Here is a 19,264-nt window from a genome sequence, read left to right as displayed (position 1 = left end):
TGCATCAGGAAGGATCCCACCCACCCAGCACACGCACTTTTTGTCCCACTCCCCTCAGGCCGGAGGCTGCGGAGCATTAAGTGCAAAACAACAAGACTCAGAAACAGCTTCATTCCGGAAGCTGTAAGACTCTTAAACTCCACTTAACAACACACTGCACTGACACCAAGGACAAATTACTGTTTACTGTTTACCAACATGGTCACTTTACTTGCACTGAGACACTTTATCTCCACTGCTCTAATTCACATTATCATGCTGCTATAGCACACTTGCACTCTGGACTTCATGTTGCTGAACCTTCTACTCTCTATTTATTTTTTTTATTCTTGGGATATTTATCTATCTATTTTGTATATTCTATTTCTTTTATTGTATTCTTTTTTATCTATATATCTATTAATAACAGCTCTTTGGGTGTAAAACTGGATCGTGAGATCACAATTTCGTTCCACCTCATGTACCACATGTGATGCGAATGACAATAAAATCTCCTTGAATCCTTGAATCCTTTTTTAACAATAAAAAAATATTTTTAAAAAATTATAATAATTTTAAAATATTTAATACACCATCTAATTTCCATCTAATTTTCAATCTCAGCAGACATACTGTACCAACAAAGGGCAAAATTATTTTTGCAATATATTTATATCGCATCGGTTTCATTTGCGATGCATTATTGATATTTATTTTGTTATTTATTTTGTTATTTTGTATTTTGTTTTTGTGTACTTACTTTCATTTCTATAAGTGTATGTTACACAGTCTGAAAAAATAGTTCTAGTGTGTACATAGAAAATACATAGGCGTAATGTGAAAAAAAAACAATCAGTGTGGCAGTCGTCATTCCCTTTAAGAGGCAGGTGAGCTCTGACTTTGGCGCGTTCGTATCTTAACAGCGCGGCGCTTTTGCATGACTCAGCAAAGAATACTGATCTGCTCTTTACACTGTGAAGATACACCAGCAGCTCATTTAAGGGAACAGAAATGTTATTTTATTATTTAAATCCATAATTTCTGGTATTTACTTATTTAGGAGTATTTTATCCTCTTCAGTAACACAGATGCTGTGAAGTATCGTAGAGAATTGTATTGTGATATTTCGAGTATCACAGAATCACAGAATTGTAATATCATTGTTAACATGAGTAATTGTGAGATGCCCTGTGATTCCCACCCTAAAGTACTCTATATGGGAATTCCAGCAGTTTTACCCACTATGCCTCATTTTGGTGACCCCTGAGTGATTGTACAGCTGTCTGTTTAGATCTTCCTGGCCTACCACATGTGCTTATATCATTAACTCCTGAAACAGAGATAATAAAAGGTCTGGAGGTGATTTCTGGCACGGCTTTTGGATCAGCAGTCTGTTGCTGTTGTCTCTCAACATGAGGATCAAAGACGTGTCAGCGGAAATAAAGCAAACCGGCAGGACGCTGACGCACCAGAACACATCAATCCCAATTAGCCAGAACATAAAGCACGGCAAAAAGAACTGGGGTGGGTTTCTCGAAAGCTTTTTAACACTAGGATCTTCACTAACTCGTACTTAAGATTGATCGTTGCCCACTTCCGTTGCGTAACTACAGTACTATGTAAACTCGCTTGCAGATTAACGAGTAACCCGAACCAGTTGTCATATATTATATTATATTATATTATATTATATTATATTACATAGACATACATATGTAGACATACAGGAACAGTTATATATATCTTCAATGCCAAAGTAAATCCTTTTGTAATTTCAATGTCAGAATATGTATAATGTTATTGATTACAACACATTTTTACGTTTTCTGGGTGTAATAGTGAATAAATACAGCATATTTGGGAGTGCTAACTTGATGTTTGAAGTTCGCTTGAGCGCACTGTTTGGGGGAGGAGTCAACAGAGACGTTCTTTAAACTTATTCGTTAATTTTTGCTTTGCGTAACTATTTGGGAAACACTCACAGATGCGTTAGTTAATTTGTTATTCGTTAAGATTGATCGTTTTTGGGGAAACCCATCCCTGTATGGTTCTAAAGGGAAAGACTGGAGACAACCACACCCTTACAGTTTTCTTAATAATCATTTATAAACACATTTATATAGCATTTTTCTAACTTTACTTTTTAATATGTAATCTCTTATTAGTCGTATGATAATGACTAGCGGCATTGTAGGATGTTTATAAAGGCAGACGAGTGTGAGCCTGAGTGTCAGGGAAGCTTTTCTTTTCTTTTCTGGGGTCAAACGTGGGTCAATACATTTTCTATGTCATGTAAATGCCTGGTCTACAAGTCCAGTATTTAGTCCAGAAGATTTCTTCACCTTCTCCACTCTCTACTGAGGAGTGCATCCTGAATCAGGACTCATATCCGCATCATTTGATAAAGAAAATTCACTTACCGCGCCCTAATGCAGCATTAATGAAGATATATACAGAACACAGTCAGTCACAGAACAACAGCTCAACAGACAGATATAAAAAAAAAATTACACTCAGAACAATAAACACTGCTGATTTCCTCCAAAAGTGTTGGAACAGTGAGGCCGTAGACTGAATACATTTGAATCTGACACTAAAATATTAATATAAGACCAACAATGCACAATTTAGCTTTTATTTCCAGGTATTTACATCTGTATCAAGATTCAGCACATTGTGTCTGAACCCACCCATTTTTCTTATGAGCAAAAGTATGGAACATGTGATTGTCAGCTGTGTTTTGTTGGGCAGGTGAGTCCTGATACATTAATTATTCAAAAAATAAATAGAGCTCAGAGTTTCAGATTTGGATTTTATCTGTGTAGACTGTGCATTTATAGTTAGAGGAGTAACCAACATGAAAACCAAAGAGCTATGAGAGTCTATGGGTGAAAAACAAGGAACTGTGAAGCTGAGAGAAAAGAAAAAATCAATCAGAACCATTAAAGTACAAATATTGTTCAAAGCCAGAACAACAGTTTGGAAAATCCTGAAGAAGAAAGTCGTCACTGGTGTACTACATTACAAGTGATGAACAGGTAGACCAAGGAAAAACTCTGCAGTTGATGAAACAGAAACATTATGAGTTCTGTAAAGACAAACCCTTAAACAACTGTTAGAGACATCAGCAACAACCTCCAGAGAGCAGAAAGAGACAAAGATTAACCTTTACCAATGTGATGGAAAGACTAAATTCGAAGAAAAAATGATGAAACATCATTTCAAACATACCAGCTCATCTGTGAAACACAGTGGAGGTAGTGTCATGGCTTAAGTTTGCTTGGCTTATTCTAAGACGGGCCTGTTAATCTTAATTGATGTTTAATGAACTCAGAAATCTACAGAAACATTTTGTCTGTGAATTTAAAGAAAGATGAAACCAAACTGATTGGCAGCAAGATAATGACCCACTTTCATTTACTTTAAGTTTATCTGTTCCAATACTTTTGCTCACAAGAAAAGGGGCTGGGTTCAGACGGAAGGTGCTGAATCTTCTGAACTGTGTATCATCGTTTTCATGAAAAATCAAATTAGTTTCAGTCTACAGCAGACAAATAAAGGGATTGTCCTCACTGTTCCAATACTTTAGGAGGGAACTGCATATTGTCACTTTCAGACAAAAATGGCAACTTTCCAAGAAAATGAGAACAAAATTATTGTTCAACAGCAACATTTTACTTAGAAAATGTACTTAGTAATCATCTTAAATAAAAGAGGGTAAATATGATAAAAATAGGGTTTCTCTGCCCAAACCCAACCCGACCCGAGGCCTGACCCAAACTCGGATTGGACTCGGGTCAGGCTTAGGCAGAACATGCACGGTCCCAGGCTGTGTCGGGCTGGATATTTAGGCCCAATCTAAGCTCTAATATTTACGTATAATATGATTGTATGATTAAACTAACTACTTTTAAAAGGATCTACTAGAAACCATCTACAAGAAATGGTGAAAAACCCTGGAGGAGATCAATACACTTAGAGGAAAACACTAACTTCCAGTTTTGTGAGCCAGTCCAAAGTGACTCCAACATTGACAAGCATCATGCTAAATTATGGGGAAGAGGGAGGGCCATCCTACCAATCCAGAGAGAGCAAAGCCAATTGAGGTTGTGACATGAAATAGAATCAACAATTCTAACAATTTCTTGATGGTAGATGGCTCTGTCTCTCAGGAATCCCAAGACCCCCTTTATTAAGACTGTAAGTCTCCAGGAGGATGGTTAAAGACCACTTATTCTGACGTGCTGACTTACCTTGATCGCATCCTTGATTTCTTTAGCATCATGATAAGCTGGAGGTCGCATTAAACTGACGATCAGACGCTCAAACTTCCCCGTCAGTTCATACTTCAGATCCTCAATCAAGTCCTGGAGAGAATGATATCCATAGATCATCAGTAAGCCATTAGAAATGATGCCACGTTTTTGGTAACACTTTACATTAAGTGTTGACTAACTAACATGAATTAATGCATTAGTTACCATGAATAAGACATGAGGTACTACGTTAACAATGCTTAGATAATGTTAGTTAAACACGGAACTACAGCATTAATTAATGTTACTTTCACATTACAAGTGAATCATTTGTTAAGATGAACCATAAATCATATACTTTATTATCTTATACTTTACTAATGTTAGTTAAACAAGTAACAACTGCATTAGTTCATCTTCTTTTCATTTGCTTGTGTACTGCAGTTATGAATATGGTAATTGTTACATATTTATATTTTAGTAAATATTAGTCTGGATGGTGCTTATGCAGTTTAGTTTCATTTTATCTCTCTCTCTCTCTCTCTCTCTCTCTCTATATATATATATATATATATATATATATATATATATATATATATATATATATGTGTGTGTGTGTGTGTGTGTGTGTGTGTGTGTGTCTGTGTGAGTGTTTGTTGGAATTTAAGTTACATGTAGAAATTGTAAATATAAACCATTATTAACCAATGATGCCTTTGTTTGGCATTATTAACATCTGGTAAACATTACTAAGCACTTATACAGACAGCTCTGTTCAGTAAAATAAATATACCTGATGAAAAGTGAAATTGAAATAATTCTAATCCATGTAGAGATGTACTGTATGTCCAATAGAAGTAAAAAATTAAAATATATAATATTATATTAGTTAACTGACATCAGTAAATAAAATAAGTAACCGGCTACCACTACATAAGTGTTATCACAGCCAAATATATTTATAACTAATATTTAATTAATAAATATTTAACAATTACTGTTAAATAGCTGCAGCATATCAGCAAATGACAAGAAGAGCAGTTTTTACTTGTTTATCCAACATTAGTTAACATTATTAATAAAGTGTAATAAAGTGATTTATTGTTCCTCCTAAAAGTGCTTTACTTCTAACATTAGTTAATGTGAAAAAAACATTAATTAATGCTGTAGTTCTGTGTTTAATTAACATTAAGCATTGTTAATGTATTTCCTCATGTCTTATTCGTGGTAACTAATGCATTAATTCATGTTAGTTAATCAACACTTAATGTAAAATGTTAACCAGTTTTTTATATATCACATCCCAGATCAGGGAAACAGAATGATGTATCCATGAGCTTCATGTTGGCCCAGGGTCTGTGATGGGTCCAGAAAGGGTTAAACATGGGCTCCAAACTTTGGAAATTGTCATACTATATTAAAATAATTACAATAATTAACTAAATATACAGTCAAACAAAAACAAAACTCTCCAAAGGTTGATTTGATTGATTAAATTTGGATATTGTAAGCTGATGAAACTAGAACAACAAACTGCACTCATGTTTTTAATTAGCTAAGAGCATTTCAGTGTCGTTGGAGATGATCCAGTACCTTCCCGTAGAGTGATTTGTATGCAGAGCGGATCTCCTGTCTCTGACCGTTGCTTCTAGAGGTGACCAGGTCCAAAATAGCCTCCTTATCGCTTCCTAAAAGCACAAACAGTCACAAGTATCACATGATCTATCTTTATGCTGTAATCCAGATTATTAATGTTATTTTAGACACTGCAGGATCTTAAGGCCAGTTGGTAATTTTGGCAGTGTGGGCAGTGTGCCAAGTCCTGCTGGAAAATGAAATCCTCATGTCTATAAAAGTGACTTTTGAACTGATAAGCAGATGACATGTCTCTCTAAACCTTCACTGATTGGTGGAAACTTCACACTAGACCTCCAGCAGTTTGGACTGTGTGTCTCTCCACTCTTCCTCCAGACTCTGATCCCTTGATTTACAAATTAAATGTAACATTTACTGATGATCAGTGATGGTTTGGAGAGACATGTCATCTGCTGGTGTTGATCCACTGTGTTTTATTATCAAATCTAAAGTCAGTGCAGTTTTGTTTTCCCACAAAATTTTACAGCACTTCATGCTTCCCTCTGCTACTGACAACTTTTATGGAGATGCGGATTTCATTTTCCAGCAGGATTTAGCACACTGCCCACACTGCTAAAAGTATCAATTGGTCTTATATAATATTCTAATTTTCTGAGACACTGATTTTTGGATTTTTCATTGATCACTCTATGTGTAATACATCTATATAATATAATGAGTTTCACATTTTGAACTGAATTAATGAAATAAAGGAACTTTTCAATAATATTCTATTTTTTTTTAAGATTCAGCAGGTTTGACACTTATTTTGTCCATATAGTGCGTCTTCTGAAATTCAATGGCTCCAAAAGCAGCTACTCACCAAAGCCTTTCATAGCATTGTAAAGAGCTTCGGCGTCGCCATTGGCGTCAAAGTCTGGGAAATCGGCCACCGTGCCTCTGAATCCCTGAGAAAGAACAAAAAAATGAAGAGTCAAATAGTTCACTGTTCATTTAATTCAATGTAACAAAAAATAAAAAGGTAAAAAATAGACTCCAGACCAAATAAATTTTATCACCACTTCTACATCTGTTGTAATATGCCCAGAGGTTGGTAATCCAGGCCCAGAAAGTAAAAATTAATTCCAGATATTTTTTTTCTTATAGACAAACAGAGATAACCACATTATTTGTTTGTGTTGGACAATTTTTAACCCCACCAGGAAGCACAGTCTGTTAAGGATCTTGCTCAGGTATTGAATCCATAGCACTTTCATCAATAACTCAATTTAATAATCAATTACTCATCATTAAAGGCCTGATGCATTACATATTTTACAATACATTTTCATTTAGCAGATGCTTTTATCCAAAGCGACAATAGCAATAAAGAAAAAAAAAAAAATTTTGACAGGGCCTAAAGGAGGGGATAGAGGAGGAAAGGAGGGGAAGAAGTAGTTAGTATGTAAAAGATAGCGAGGGACACTCCTGATGCTCCTGATCTGGGAGTAGAAGGTAGTTAGTTAGAGGTGTTAGGAGAGTAAGTGCTCTTTGAAGAGCTCTGTCTTCAGGAGTTTATTAAAGATAGTGAGAGATTCTCCTGATCTGGTAGTAGAAGGTAGTGAGTTAGAGGTGTTAGGAGAGTAAGTGCTCTTTGAAGAGCTCTGTCTTCAGGAGTTTATTAAAGATAGCGAGAGATTCTCCTGATCTGGTAGTAGAAGGTAGTTAGTTAGAGGTGTTAGGAGAGTAAGTGCTCTTTGAAGAGCTCTGTCTTCAGGAGTTTATTAAAGATAGTGAGAGATTCTCCTGATCTGGTAGTAGAAGGTAGTGAGTTAGAGGTGTTAGGAGAGTAAGTGCTCTTTGAAGAGCTCTGTCTTCAGGCGTTTATTAAAGATAGTGAGAGATTCTCCTGATCTGGTAGCGGAAGGTAGTGAGTTAGAGGTGTTAGGAGAGTAGGTGCTCTTTGAAGAGCTCTGTCTTCAGGCGTTTATTAAAGATAGTGAGAGATTCTCCTGATCTGGTAGCGGAAGGTAGTGAGTTAGAGGTGTTAGGAGAGTAGGTGCTCTTTGAAGAGCTCTGTCTTCAGGCGTTTATTAAAGATAGTGAGAGATTCTCCTGATCTGGTAGTGGAAGGTAGTTTGTTCCACCATTGGGGAACTCTGTATGAGAACAGTCTGGATTGCTTTGTGTGAATGTTTGTTTGGTAAAGTGAGGCGACGTTCATTAGAGGAGAGCAGCGGCCGGGAGGTGGCGTAAGCCTTCAGGAGTGATCAGTGCAGGTAGGAAGGAGCTGTTCTGTCATCACCTTGTAGGCAATTGTAAGAGCTTTAAATTTGATACAAGCAGCAACTGGTAGCCAGTGGAGCTCAATGAGCAGTGGGGTGACATGTGCCCATTGGTTTTGGCTGGTTGAAGACCAGACGTGCTGCTGCATTCTGGATCATCTGTAGTGGTTTTACTACGCAGGCCAGGAGTCCCGTTAGCATGGCATTGCATTGCAGTAGTCAAGATGTGAGACGGACCACTGCTTGTACCAAGATTTGGGTGGACAGTTGGTTTGTTTCTTAAGGCTACAGTACTTAAAAAGCTCATTAGTTAAAGAAATGTGATTTTTTTCCAATATGGTTCAATTTTAGTTGATTGGTTGATTTTTGGTGATTGGTGTGGCGCAGTGGAAAACACCACCGCCTGCTTGTGAGCTACCACATCATGTGGCTGACTGTGGTTCAATTCCCAATCTGGATGACTATCCGGTCCACCTCTATAACAGAAACAACCATGTAATTCACTCTGGATAAAAGCATCAACTAAATATCATAAATGTAAATGTAAGTTAGTCTACCAACATGATCTAGTCAAACATGAAACTAGTCAACCAGTATGATCAAGCTCCTCAACCAAAACTACCATCGAAGTCAACATAAAAGTCAATGTAAGCTGTCATTTTTAAACCACTGGATAGAGTTTATTATAGCAGGGGTATACCAACAACTCCATTATTATTTTATTACTGCTATCAAAAAGTGTACAGTAAGCATGATAATTTGAACATGCAGCATTTACATTCAATTAGCAGGGATCACTATGCCCTCTTCAACCCCTCTATTGTAATATTCAGACAATAGGCTGAAATGTGAGACAGCTACAAGAATTGGGGGCCCTTCTGACCTCCTTTTTAATAAAACATGCAGGTATTCAGGGGTCTCCCAACAACATACTGCCCAACCCTTTCTCCAGAGATATATGTTCAATAATGTAGATGTTTCCCAGCCGGGTGGGGTAACAGCTAGCCAAGGGTCAGGCTCATGTGACGACTGTCACCAGCCTGGAGCACAGCATCCTTTTCAGCAGTGTGCACTTAACCCCGTCTTTAACCCCGTACAGCGCAGACTGATTACACTATTGTTCTCAGCACCTCAAATGACCCTAAATGGCGTATTTGGCGTCTGAAATGTGGCACAATATGTCCCACTCAAGAGCAGCTTCTGTTTCTAAAGAGCTCCCACTATGATCAGGAGATTGCTGGTTCGAATCCCTGTCATGTAGCTTGCCACCAGCTGCCAGAGCAGCCTTTGCTGTAGCTGGGTTCAGGTGGTTGGTGTAGCTGGTTTTGAATTTTTTAAGCTATTCAGAGGTGGACTTGTTTGTGTGCTTTGGGTCATTGTCCTGCTGCAGAACCCAAGTACACCTGAGCTTGAGGTCACGAACATATGGTAGAAAATTCTCCTTCAGGATTGTCTGGTAATCAGCAGCATTCCTGGTTCCATCCATTAAAGCATGTTATCCAGGCCCTGAAACAGCAACGCAGCCCCAGACCATCACAGTACCACCACCATGTTTTTTGAAATTTCTATAAATATGTGCCAGATGTAACAGGACACACACCTTCCAAAAAGTTGTTCCACTTTTGTCACAAAAGTTCAAAGAATATTTATTCAAAGTTCTGGAGATTTTTTATTTTGTTGGTAAATGTGAGACGGGTGGTTGTGTTGTTTTTGGTCAGCAGTGTTTTTTATCTTGGAATTCTCCCATGAAGACCATTTTCACCCAGTCTCTTTCTTATTATTATTGAATCATTAACACTGATCTTAACTGAGACGAGTGAGAGCTGCAGTTCTTTAAATGTTGTTCTGGGTTCTTTTGTGACCTCCTTGGTGAGTTGTCCATGCCCTTTTGGAGTAAATCCATTTTCACATAGGGCTAGATTGGTTTGGATAGTTTTTTGTTCCCTTAATAAATGTATTCATCATTGAAAAAGTGTTTTTTTATATTTGCCCAGGTTATATTTGTCTGATAAACTAAAACACAAGAAATCTGGAGGGGGTGTTGGGGGGGCAAATAACTTTTCATACCACTGTATATAATATATAATATGATCCTAACGTAAGGAGTTAAATTGTTGGTAAACTCCACAGGGAGGTGGATACACATGGATGCCTTCCAAACCATCTGAACCATAATTGCTGCAGTTGGCCGTTAGCTAAAGCAGTTATTCTGGGCCACACAGAAGTGTGAAATGACATGTATGTGTTACTGTGGATTCCAGCAGTGAAAGATACGACCTAAAGCCACACTTCTGTCCTGTTCGGCTCGGCCGCGGCCCTGTGGGCACAGGGCGACATTTAACACAGCCTAGAAAGCTATCAGAGGGGAAGGGTGGGCAGACAGCTGACACCTGCCCAACTCTGCAGCTGCCCAGTGACCTCATGGGTGGGTGCAGTGTATGCATGTGTGTGTAGGTGTGTGTGTGTGTGTGTGTGTGTGAGACAGTAAAGGTGTCACCTTACACACAGCTCTATTCAGGCTGCAGGGGTATCGCTGGCCTGTTTCTCAGATGCAGACTTTTTGTGTCTGCGAGCAACAGCGCTACGTGACTGCGCATTTCTGCCTCCCCTCTTTAATTTCCCATAATTCCCTCCTGTCTGACCGCACCGCTGCGCTGGAGCGGCTCCAGGAGCTTCAGTGTGTGCAGAGCTTCCCTGCCCAAGCCCAGTTCTGAGACCACTCCTCACAGGGACAGCTGAGAGATTCAACTCCCAGCAGCTCGCCTAGCAACAGAGACCCCAACAAACAAACCTCCCACGCACACACACGTACTTACACTTACACACTCAAACACACACACACACAATCATACATTTTCCTGAAGCAGATAAAGGGGTTGAAAGTCTCTGAGAATGGGTAGACACTGAATTGTATTGCCAAGTCTGTGACCAACTTTATACTGTATAAAATCTGTGTTTTTCGAATTGATTCGTATTAAATCTATCTATCTATCTATCTGTCTGTCTGTCTGTCTGTCTGTCTGTCTGTCTGTCTGTCTGTCTGTCTGTCAATCAAATAATCAAACAAACAAATCAATCAATCAACCAGTCGGACTGCCTGTCTTTCTGTCTGTCTGTCAGTCAGTCTGTCTGTCTATATGTCAATCAAATAAATAAACCAACCAACCAACCAACAATCCAGCCAACCAACAACCAAGCAAACAACCAACAAACCAGCTAACCAACAACCAACCAACCAATCAACCAACCAACCAACCAACCAATCAACCAACCAAACATCCAACCAATCAACCAACCAACCAACCAATCAATCAACCAACCAATCAACCAACCAACCAACCAACCATCCAACCAACCAGTCTGTCTGTATGTATGTATGTATGTATGTATGTCAATCAAATAAATAAACAAACTAATCAATCAAACAAACAAACAAACCAACCAACCTATCTGTCTCTCTGTCTGTCAATTGACCTACCTACCTACCTACCTACACTGCATTAAAATGTTATAACTGTAATACCTGTCTGTCTGTCTGTCTATCTGTCTATCCATCTTTCCTTTTTTACAGTGCTGTAGATGACTAGAATTATTAAGTATCATAAAACAGGAACATGTGGAGTAATTATTCTAATATGATGGGTAAATTAAACATGTTTGCTCTGGACAGAATAAGAGAGTGGGAGATACTGTGGAGGGTTTATGACTGTATGTTAGTCTGTCTCAGTTTAAACTCTTTGGACTCTGCTTAATGTGTTGAGTATGTACTGGTGGTGAGTTCTGCAGTTGCTCAGAATGCCACAGAAGGTGCTTGTGGAAATCTGTGTGTGATTCCAACGAGGGCTGAGGAATGCTCATTAAATCAGTTCCCCATCCCACATTTTCTTTCTCTCTCTCTCTCTCTCTCTCTCTCTCTTTCTTTCTTCTGATGTTTAATATTTGTATTATAGCAGCCTATAAATTCTACAAATATCTGATGAGAGATAGATTAACAGAACTGGTATTGAAGTAAAACTTATTTTATTGTTTTATTAATATGTGTGGAAGTATAATTTTCTTTGTGACAGTGTATTGTAATACGTATACTACTGTCATACTGAACAGAAGCATTGGCTTACCTTGCCCATGATTGTCTCAGCTGGAGGGTGATCGTGGAATGATGGATTAAAATTGAACCTAAAAAGAAATACAAACAAAAAAAACACAATATTAAAGCCAATAATGACACATATTATGACACAGTGTTTCCAAAATAAAATATATCATATATCATATATCACTATATACAGTGATACTGCAATCAATACAGAAAATATATCATTATTGGGGTTTTTTTTAGTATATAAATACTCATGGTGTGAAAAGACATGATCATTTTTCTAAAATCTGAGTAAAATAAATGTTGACTTTTTTATCCAATCAGAACATTGAAATCTAACAGCAGAGTACAACAGTGCTATCTAGTGGGCGGGGTTTAAACACAACACGAAATAAACCACTGTCTGACATTATTCTTTACATGTGAACTAATAATTAAAACTCTATACAGTGATTTTGTGAACTGATACAGTATTTATTCTTCATATGTTCTTAAACACCTACCTATTACATCATTATAAGATTATATAATATATTATCAAAGGTGTCATTCATTACTCTGTAGGTAGAAGTATAAATAATAGGGTTTAAAATCCTTCTGTAGAAGTTGAAGCAGTATAAAGAGCTTTTTACTCTTTAAGTACTATTTATACTGGTTTCAAAGCTACTTAGAATATAAAAGTAAAAGTAATTTAGGGGGAAAAATAAAGCCATTAAGTACCAAAGCTTAGGCCACGTCCACAGAGTCCTATAGTGCACTAACCCCCTCCCCAAAACACATTTTACTAAAAGCCATAATGACTATAATGTTCTATTATAATGTTAATGTTAATAATATAATTTGGGATTTTGCACTAGGCTGTTCCCTGTTTCAGCTGCATATATTCTCATTGTAAATGAATGTATTTTAGTAGAATGTAAATATATTAAAGTTAAAGTTTAGTTGGACTGCAGTTTATCTGGAGTTCTCTTGAGTCTCTGCACAGATCATCTTTATACTAGACTACATACGTCTGCTATGCTCTTGATGGAGTGTGTGTGTGTGTGTGTGTGGGGGGGGGGGGGTCATGTGCAGGTGTGATAGATCACAGTATAAACCAATAGGCTGTCGGAATGGTATATGTTTATACTTCTCTACATCCAATCACAATCAGATTCACTCTATCTGGATGAAGAGATTTATCTGGATAGGGGTTTTATTAAATGATGAGAAGCCGTAATGAAAATTAGCTGAAATTAAATAGGAGTAGGCTATTTTTAAGGAGTAGGAGTAGGCTATTTTTAACATTTAAGGAGTAGATAGCACAGACAATTGGGTGAAAATATAAGATACAATAAAAAAATAAATAATTACTCCAGCAAAGTATAAATAACCAACATTTCTACTTAAGTAAGATAAGAAAGTAGTTTTCCTCAGTTACTTGACACCTCTGTTTATTATTAAGCAACAACATGAACTAAACACTGGGGAAAACACTGTAAACTAAATACAATATTCCTATATTATAAGTGTGTAGAATGGTAAACTGAACTGGACCAAATCTTGCTCCTCTTTAAGTTGTTTAAAAGTCTAAAAATAGACAAGAAAAACATCTAAATGCCTCCACTTTGACTAAAAGCAGTTCCTGGATGTGGATAAGAGTTCAGTTATGACTCTGAAAGGAATGAAACAGTGGATGTAAGTGAGACAGGTTTTATATATACAACATAATGCACACTCACACAGGAAGCAGCTTTCTAGAGGACAGTTTGACTCCAGTGGTCTTTTTAAAGGTCTAAACCCACTACTTTATTGTATTAATGCAGGACCAGGCTTTACTCCCTTCTCCAGCGGTGCTGCGCATCAGAGTACTGCTGTATACAAAGCAGGGAGTGAGGGAGAGAGCCAAGAGGGAGCCAGGTTTACATTCATTTTTTATGCTCTATTTACGCAAATAAAGCACAATAATGCATTCAGCATTACTTAGCACACTTGATCTGTAAGTCTGTAAGTTTACTCAGCTTCCTAACTCTTCGGTAATGCTTTATATAATACAGCCCGTGTTTTAGAGGGTAAGTTCCCTTTACTTATGGTGTAACTTCTCTGGATGAACCAGTACATTCAAAATACTTACCTACAGGGTCCTACAGGTACTTTAAATGTACGTATAAATAAATTACAACCAGGAACAAGAGTGTAACAACTAGGTACCTTTCTGAAACTTACCCTGTACTTTTCCCAACACTTATAGTGTGACTGTTCTCTATGAATCAATATATACAAAATACTTATGGGGTCCTACTCGTACTTTAATGTACTGTAGGTACAAATAAAGCAAAGAAGAAGCTGCAATTTCCCTAAACATGTGCTGCAACTTTCATATAATATATTAATATGATATATTATCATTTTGCCCTTCATGTACATGGCAGTTATGAACGCTTCATTTCAGTCACACTCCAGGGAATTACAGTATTATTATTCTAATAATTTTATGAGTTTGAAAAAGAAGATGAGAATTTGATTTATGCTTTTAAAAACTGTCACAGGTGGAGCAGGAAGAAAACGTATAGTTTTTAATGTTAAGACTAAAATACAATAATATTTATATATCTTCAATAACACTATAAAAAATGCTGAATGCATTATTATACAGAAACCACAAGGTTTTACATGGTTATTAATGGTTAATAAACCCACACCTTACCTGATTTTTACTGTTCTTACTCTATAAGTACACAGTATTTACTCAGTAAGTACTCAGAAACAACAGGAAGTGGGCTGTATTATGTAGTGTACAGTGTTTTTCTGTTCTTACCCTCTAAGTACACAGTACTTACCCTCTAAAACACAGGCTGTAATATAAAGCGTTACCAACTCTTTATAAACCATCTCTTTACCTGATTAAAGTATACAAGCTGCACAGATCTAGGATAGTAATATTAAAGGAGAAATCTGGTGTGAAATGGACTTGGGTTGTAGTAAAACATAACAATAACAAGTACAAACTTTTGTTAAACAGCCCACCTCCAATCACTCCAAATTTTCAGAAACACAGCACTTTTAGCTGATGTTTGGTAGAGGCTTACAATGCTAGTAATAGGGGCATAGAGTTGCCCATGCAAAGAAATGGCTATTTTTACATCATTAACAAGCTTAAATAAGCTCCACACTTCATTAGTGGAATTCTGAGAGCCCTGACATTTAAAACAAGGTACTGACAACTTTAGAAGTGCACAGATATTTTATTGAAAATACTATTTATACACACAGCTGGAACTCTTGAAAATTAATTCAAAAATCTATTTAAATTTCCAATCTGTACAAATATAGCAATTTCTTTGCATGGGCAACTTCATGCCCCGATCACTAGCATTACTAGCCATCACTTTACTGATAATAACATAGACATATGTATACTTAGACTATGTATATACAGGGGTTGGACAATGAAACTGAAACACCTGGTTTTAGACCACAATAATTGAATAATTGTGGTGACGGACAGTTCTGGTGGAAACAAGAGAGTTGAGGTGCACATTGAATTCTGCCGTGATTTGATCAGCCGTGATTTTATGTTTTTTGGATAAAATCCGGGTTAGCACCCGAACATCCCTTTCAGACAGCTTCCTCTTACAGCGTCCACAGTTAATCCTGTTGGATGTGGTTGGTCCTTCTTGGTGGTATGCTGGTATACTTGGTGGTATGCTGACACCAATTTGTCCTCTTTTGAACTCTGGTATGTCACCCATAATGTGGTGCGCATTGCAATATTTTGAGCAGAACTGTGCTCTTACCCTGCTAACTGAACCAATGTGCAATTAATGAAGATTGGCCACCAGGCTGCTCCAATTTAGCCATGAAACCTCCCACACTAAGGTTCACTGTCCAACCCCTGTACATGTCTATGTTATTTTCAGTTCAGTGATGGTGGCACTCGGAGATGAAGCTAGCATTATGGGATGTAAACAGAGGTTTTTAATAAGCTTCTTGTGAACTTTTTAAGTTAAAAAGTCCATTTTACACCGGAGTTCTCCTCTAAGTACAATCTGTGTTTAAAAACACACTCTCAGAAATGATGGCATATTCCTACAGTACAGTAAACCCCCCTCCAGACAGACTCAGCGGTGGAAAAAGGCCTCCTGGCCACAGGCTGAGTTCAGGAAAGCAAGGCCACGTTTTCCACAGCATGTTTCCTCCCCTCGCTGCTCCAACAATGTGCTCTTTCTCCAATCAGCAAATTCAGGCAACATGCTGTACAGGCTGGGTTATGTCAACAATATTTACCACACGTTTTCCACTATTTCTGTCTTAATTAAAGGGTTGAGATGTAAACTCAGTCATTCAGTGTGGGTTTGGTGTAAAATGCTCCGCTCTAGAGAAATTTTAAACGTGAGTCAGGATTGTTTATAGTGTTGCTGAATGATAAAAGTATACTGTACATCTGAAGAGTTTAAAAGCTTTAAAAACTCCCACACAGCAAACTATCACACTAACTGGTTATAAATATGCTAGATTTCGACAAAGGGCCCTATTTTAGAGATCTATAGATGTTCCGCCTACTATTTAGGGTGTGTCAGTGTGTCTTTGCTATCGTAACGATGGGAAAAGTACACCTTATGTAGCTCAAAACTTGCAAAAGGCATGTACTAATTCTTTTAATTAATCAAGGCTGTGTTTCATGCATTAAGTGAAAATAAACTAGTCAGCGTGTCACTTGCCGTTCCCTTTAAGAGCCAGGTGTGCTCTGAAAGATGCAGCATTTTAGTACTTAAGTACAGTAGTGAAGTAAAATAAAATAATACTCCAGTAGATACAGATACAGCATTTTAGTACTTGTGTACTAAGTAGTGTAGTAAAAATAATACTCTGGTAGATACAGAAAAAACATTTTAGTACTTATGTACTGAGTAGTGAAGTAAAAATAATACTTCGGTAGATACAGATACAGCATTTTAGTACTTAAGTACTCAGTAGTAAAGTACAAATAGTACTCCATTAGATACAGATACAGCATTTTAGTACTTAAGTACTCAGTAGTAAAGTAAAAATATTAGTTCAGTGGATACAGATACAGCATTTTAGTACTTAAGTACAGTAGTTAAGTAAAAATAATACTTAAGTAGATACAGATACAGCATTTTAGTACTTAAGTACTCAGTAGTAAAGTAAAAATATTAGTTCAGTAGATACAGATAGAGCATTTTAGTACTTGTCTACTCAGTAGAGAAGTAAAAATAATACTCCAGTAGATACAGATACAGCAGTATTTTAGTACTTAAGTACAGTAGTGAAGTACAAATAATACTCCAGTAGATACAGATACAGCAGTATTTTAGTACTTATGTACAGTAGAGAAGTAAAAATAATACTCCAGTAGATACAGATGCAGCATTTTAGTACTTAAGTACTCAGTAGAGAAGTAAAAATAATACTCCAGTAGATACAGATACAGCAGTATTTTGGTACTTATGTACAGTAGAGAAGTAAAAATAATACTCCAGTGGATACAAATGCAGCATTTTAGTACTTATGTACTCAGTAGTGAAGTAAAAATAATACTCCAGTAGAAACAGATACAGCATTTCAGTACTTAAGTACAGTAGTGAAGTAAAAATAATACTCCCGTAGATACAGATACAGTATTTTATTACTTACGTAAAGTAGTTTAGTAAAACTAGTGATACTCCAGTAGATACAGATACAGCATTTTAGTACTTAAGTACAGTGGTGGAGTAAAAATAATACTATGAAACACACAAAATAATGCAGCAGCACATTACTGCATTGTCTGAAGTCTAATCTGGAGGCCTAAAATAGACATGGTTGAGATGGGAGAGTAACACATGCAGGGCCTGGAGACCCAGGACAGAACACTGCCACGCCCTGAGGCTAAACAAGACTCTTCTTTATTTATATATATATATATATATATATATATATATATATATATATATATATATATATATATATATATATATATATATATATATATATATTTAGTCAGGAGACATATTAAGGAGCAGTTATACAGAGCAGTTCTGCAGTGTTTAAGGTTCTTTCTGCACATATGGTTTCAATTAAACTTTCTCTATCCTCCATAACTGATCATTATAAGTGAATTATATTATCATACATGACATGTGGCAGAACTTAACCCACAGTACACACCCCTCACTCACTCCTCACACTCTAAACTCTTGTGTAAATGCAGTATTAGGGCTGGTAAATGAGTGTAACTCACCTCGGGTGGTGTTTGCTGGTGAAGCTCCAGTCCTCCAGGCTGACTGAGACCCTCCTGCTCAGAAGAAGCAGCAGCTGTTCCCGGTCCACTCGCTTCTGCGGCTCCTCTGACGTCACACACGCAGTGGCGCTGGACCCTCTGCCCACCGCTATTCCGTTAAACCCCGCCCCCCTTCTCTACGATTGGCTGGTTAAACTGAGAAGCTGTGTGTTTACGCTACAATAATTTCATGTGTATTTTTAATAAGTGATTTTATAAACAAAACAAAACAAAAAAATCTACTTATGCTTCATATACGTATCTATGCTGTATTTAACTTTTCAATACAATTTTATATATTTTTAGATTATTTATTGTTATTATATTTATTATAATATATATTTTTCTGAATAGACAAAAAATATAAACACGTGAACCAACAAATACGTGTAAAATATAGTTTCAAAAATATAAATGTATATAAAAACAAACTTTAATGTATGTGTATTTATTTATTTGTGTATGTGCATCAAATAGGTATTATACATATATGAGATTATAAATACATATAATGTATGTATGTATATATTTTTGTTTTAATATATATAAGTATTATTTTTTGCTCGTTTGGCTTTGAGATTTCTATAAAAATAAGTTTATAAAATATTAATATTTGTTTTAAATATTTCAGAACATATTTTTTGTTACTGTTATTGTACTTCTGATGTTTTCTGAATAGACAAAATTAAGAACATAAACTTGTGAACCAAAAATACTTTCATAAAAAAAACTTTTTTTTTATTTATATTTATTAGTTTGTTTATTAGTTGTATATGTATAAAATAAGCATTATATCAATATATATAAA

The 19,264-nt window shown here is 36.6% G+C and overlaps 1 protein-coding gene across 2 annotated transcripts in view; it reads right to left on the bottom strand.

The window, feature by feature from the left end:
• anxa6 (annexin A6) overlaps positions 1-18,454 on the bottom strand; it is a 51,236-nt gene extending 32,782 nt beyond the window's left edge. For both annotated transcript variants that reach the window (XM_022671949.2, XM_022671951.2), the window contains exons 1-5: positions 18,418-18,454; positions 12,214-12,271; positions 6,694-6,778; positions 5,829-5,923; positions 4,233-4,346 (exon numbers count right to left, since the gene is read on the bottom strand). In XM_022671949.2, the coding sequence (XP_022527670.2) occupies positions 4,233-4,346; positions 5,829-5,923; positions 6,694-6,778; positions 12,214-12,222 (303 nt within the window). In that variant the 5' untranslated portion in view covers positions 12,223-12,271; positions 18,418-18,454. The remainder of the gene's footprint in view (positions 1-4,232; positions 4,347-5,828; positions 5,924-6,693; positions 6,779-12,213; positions 12,272-18,417) is intronic.
• Between the last annotated feature and the right edge of the window lie 810 nt (positions 18,455-19,264).

The sequence above is a fragment of the Astyanax mexicanus genome, chromosome 2, assembly GCF_023375975.1.
Source record: "Astyanax mexicanus isolate ESR-SI-001 chromosome 2, AstMex3_surface, whole genome shotgun sequence".
NCBI classification, from domain to species: Eukaryota; Metazoa; Chordata; class Actinopteri; order Characiformes; family Acestrorhamphidae; genus Astyanax; species Astyanax mexicanus.
Note: the sequence above shows the minus strand (reverse complement) of the source record. Positions and strands in the feature narration are given on the sequence as shown.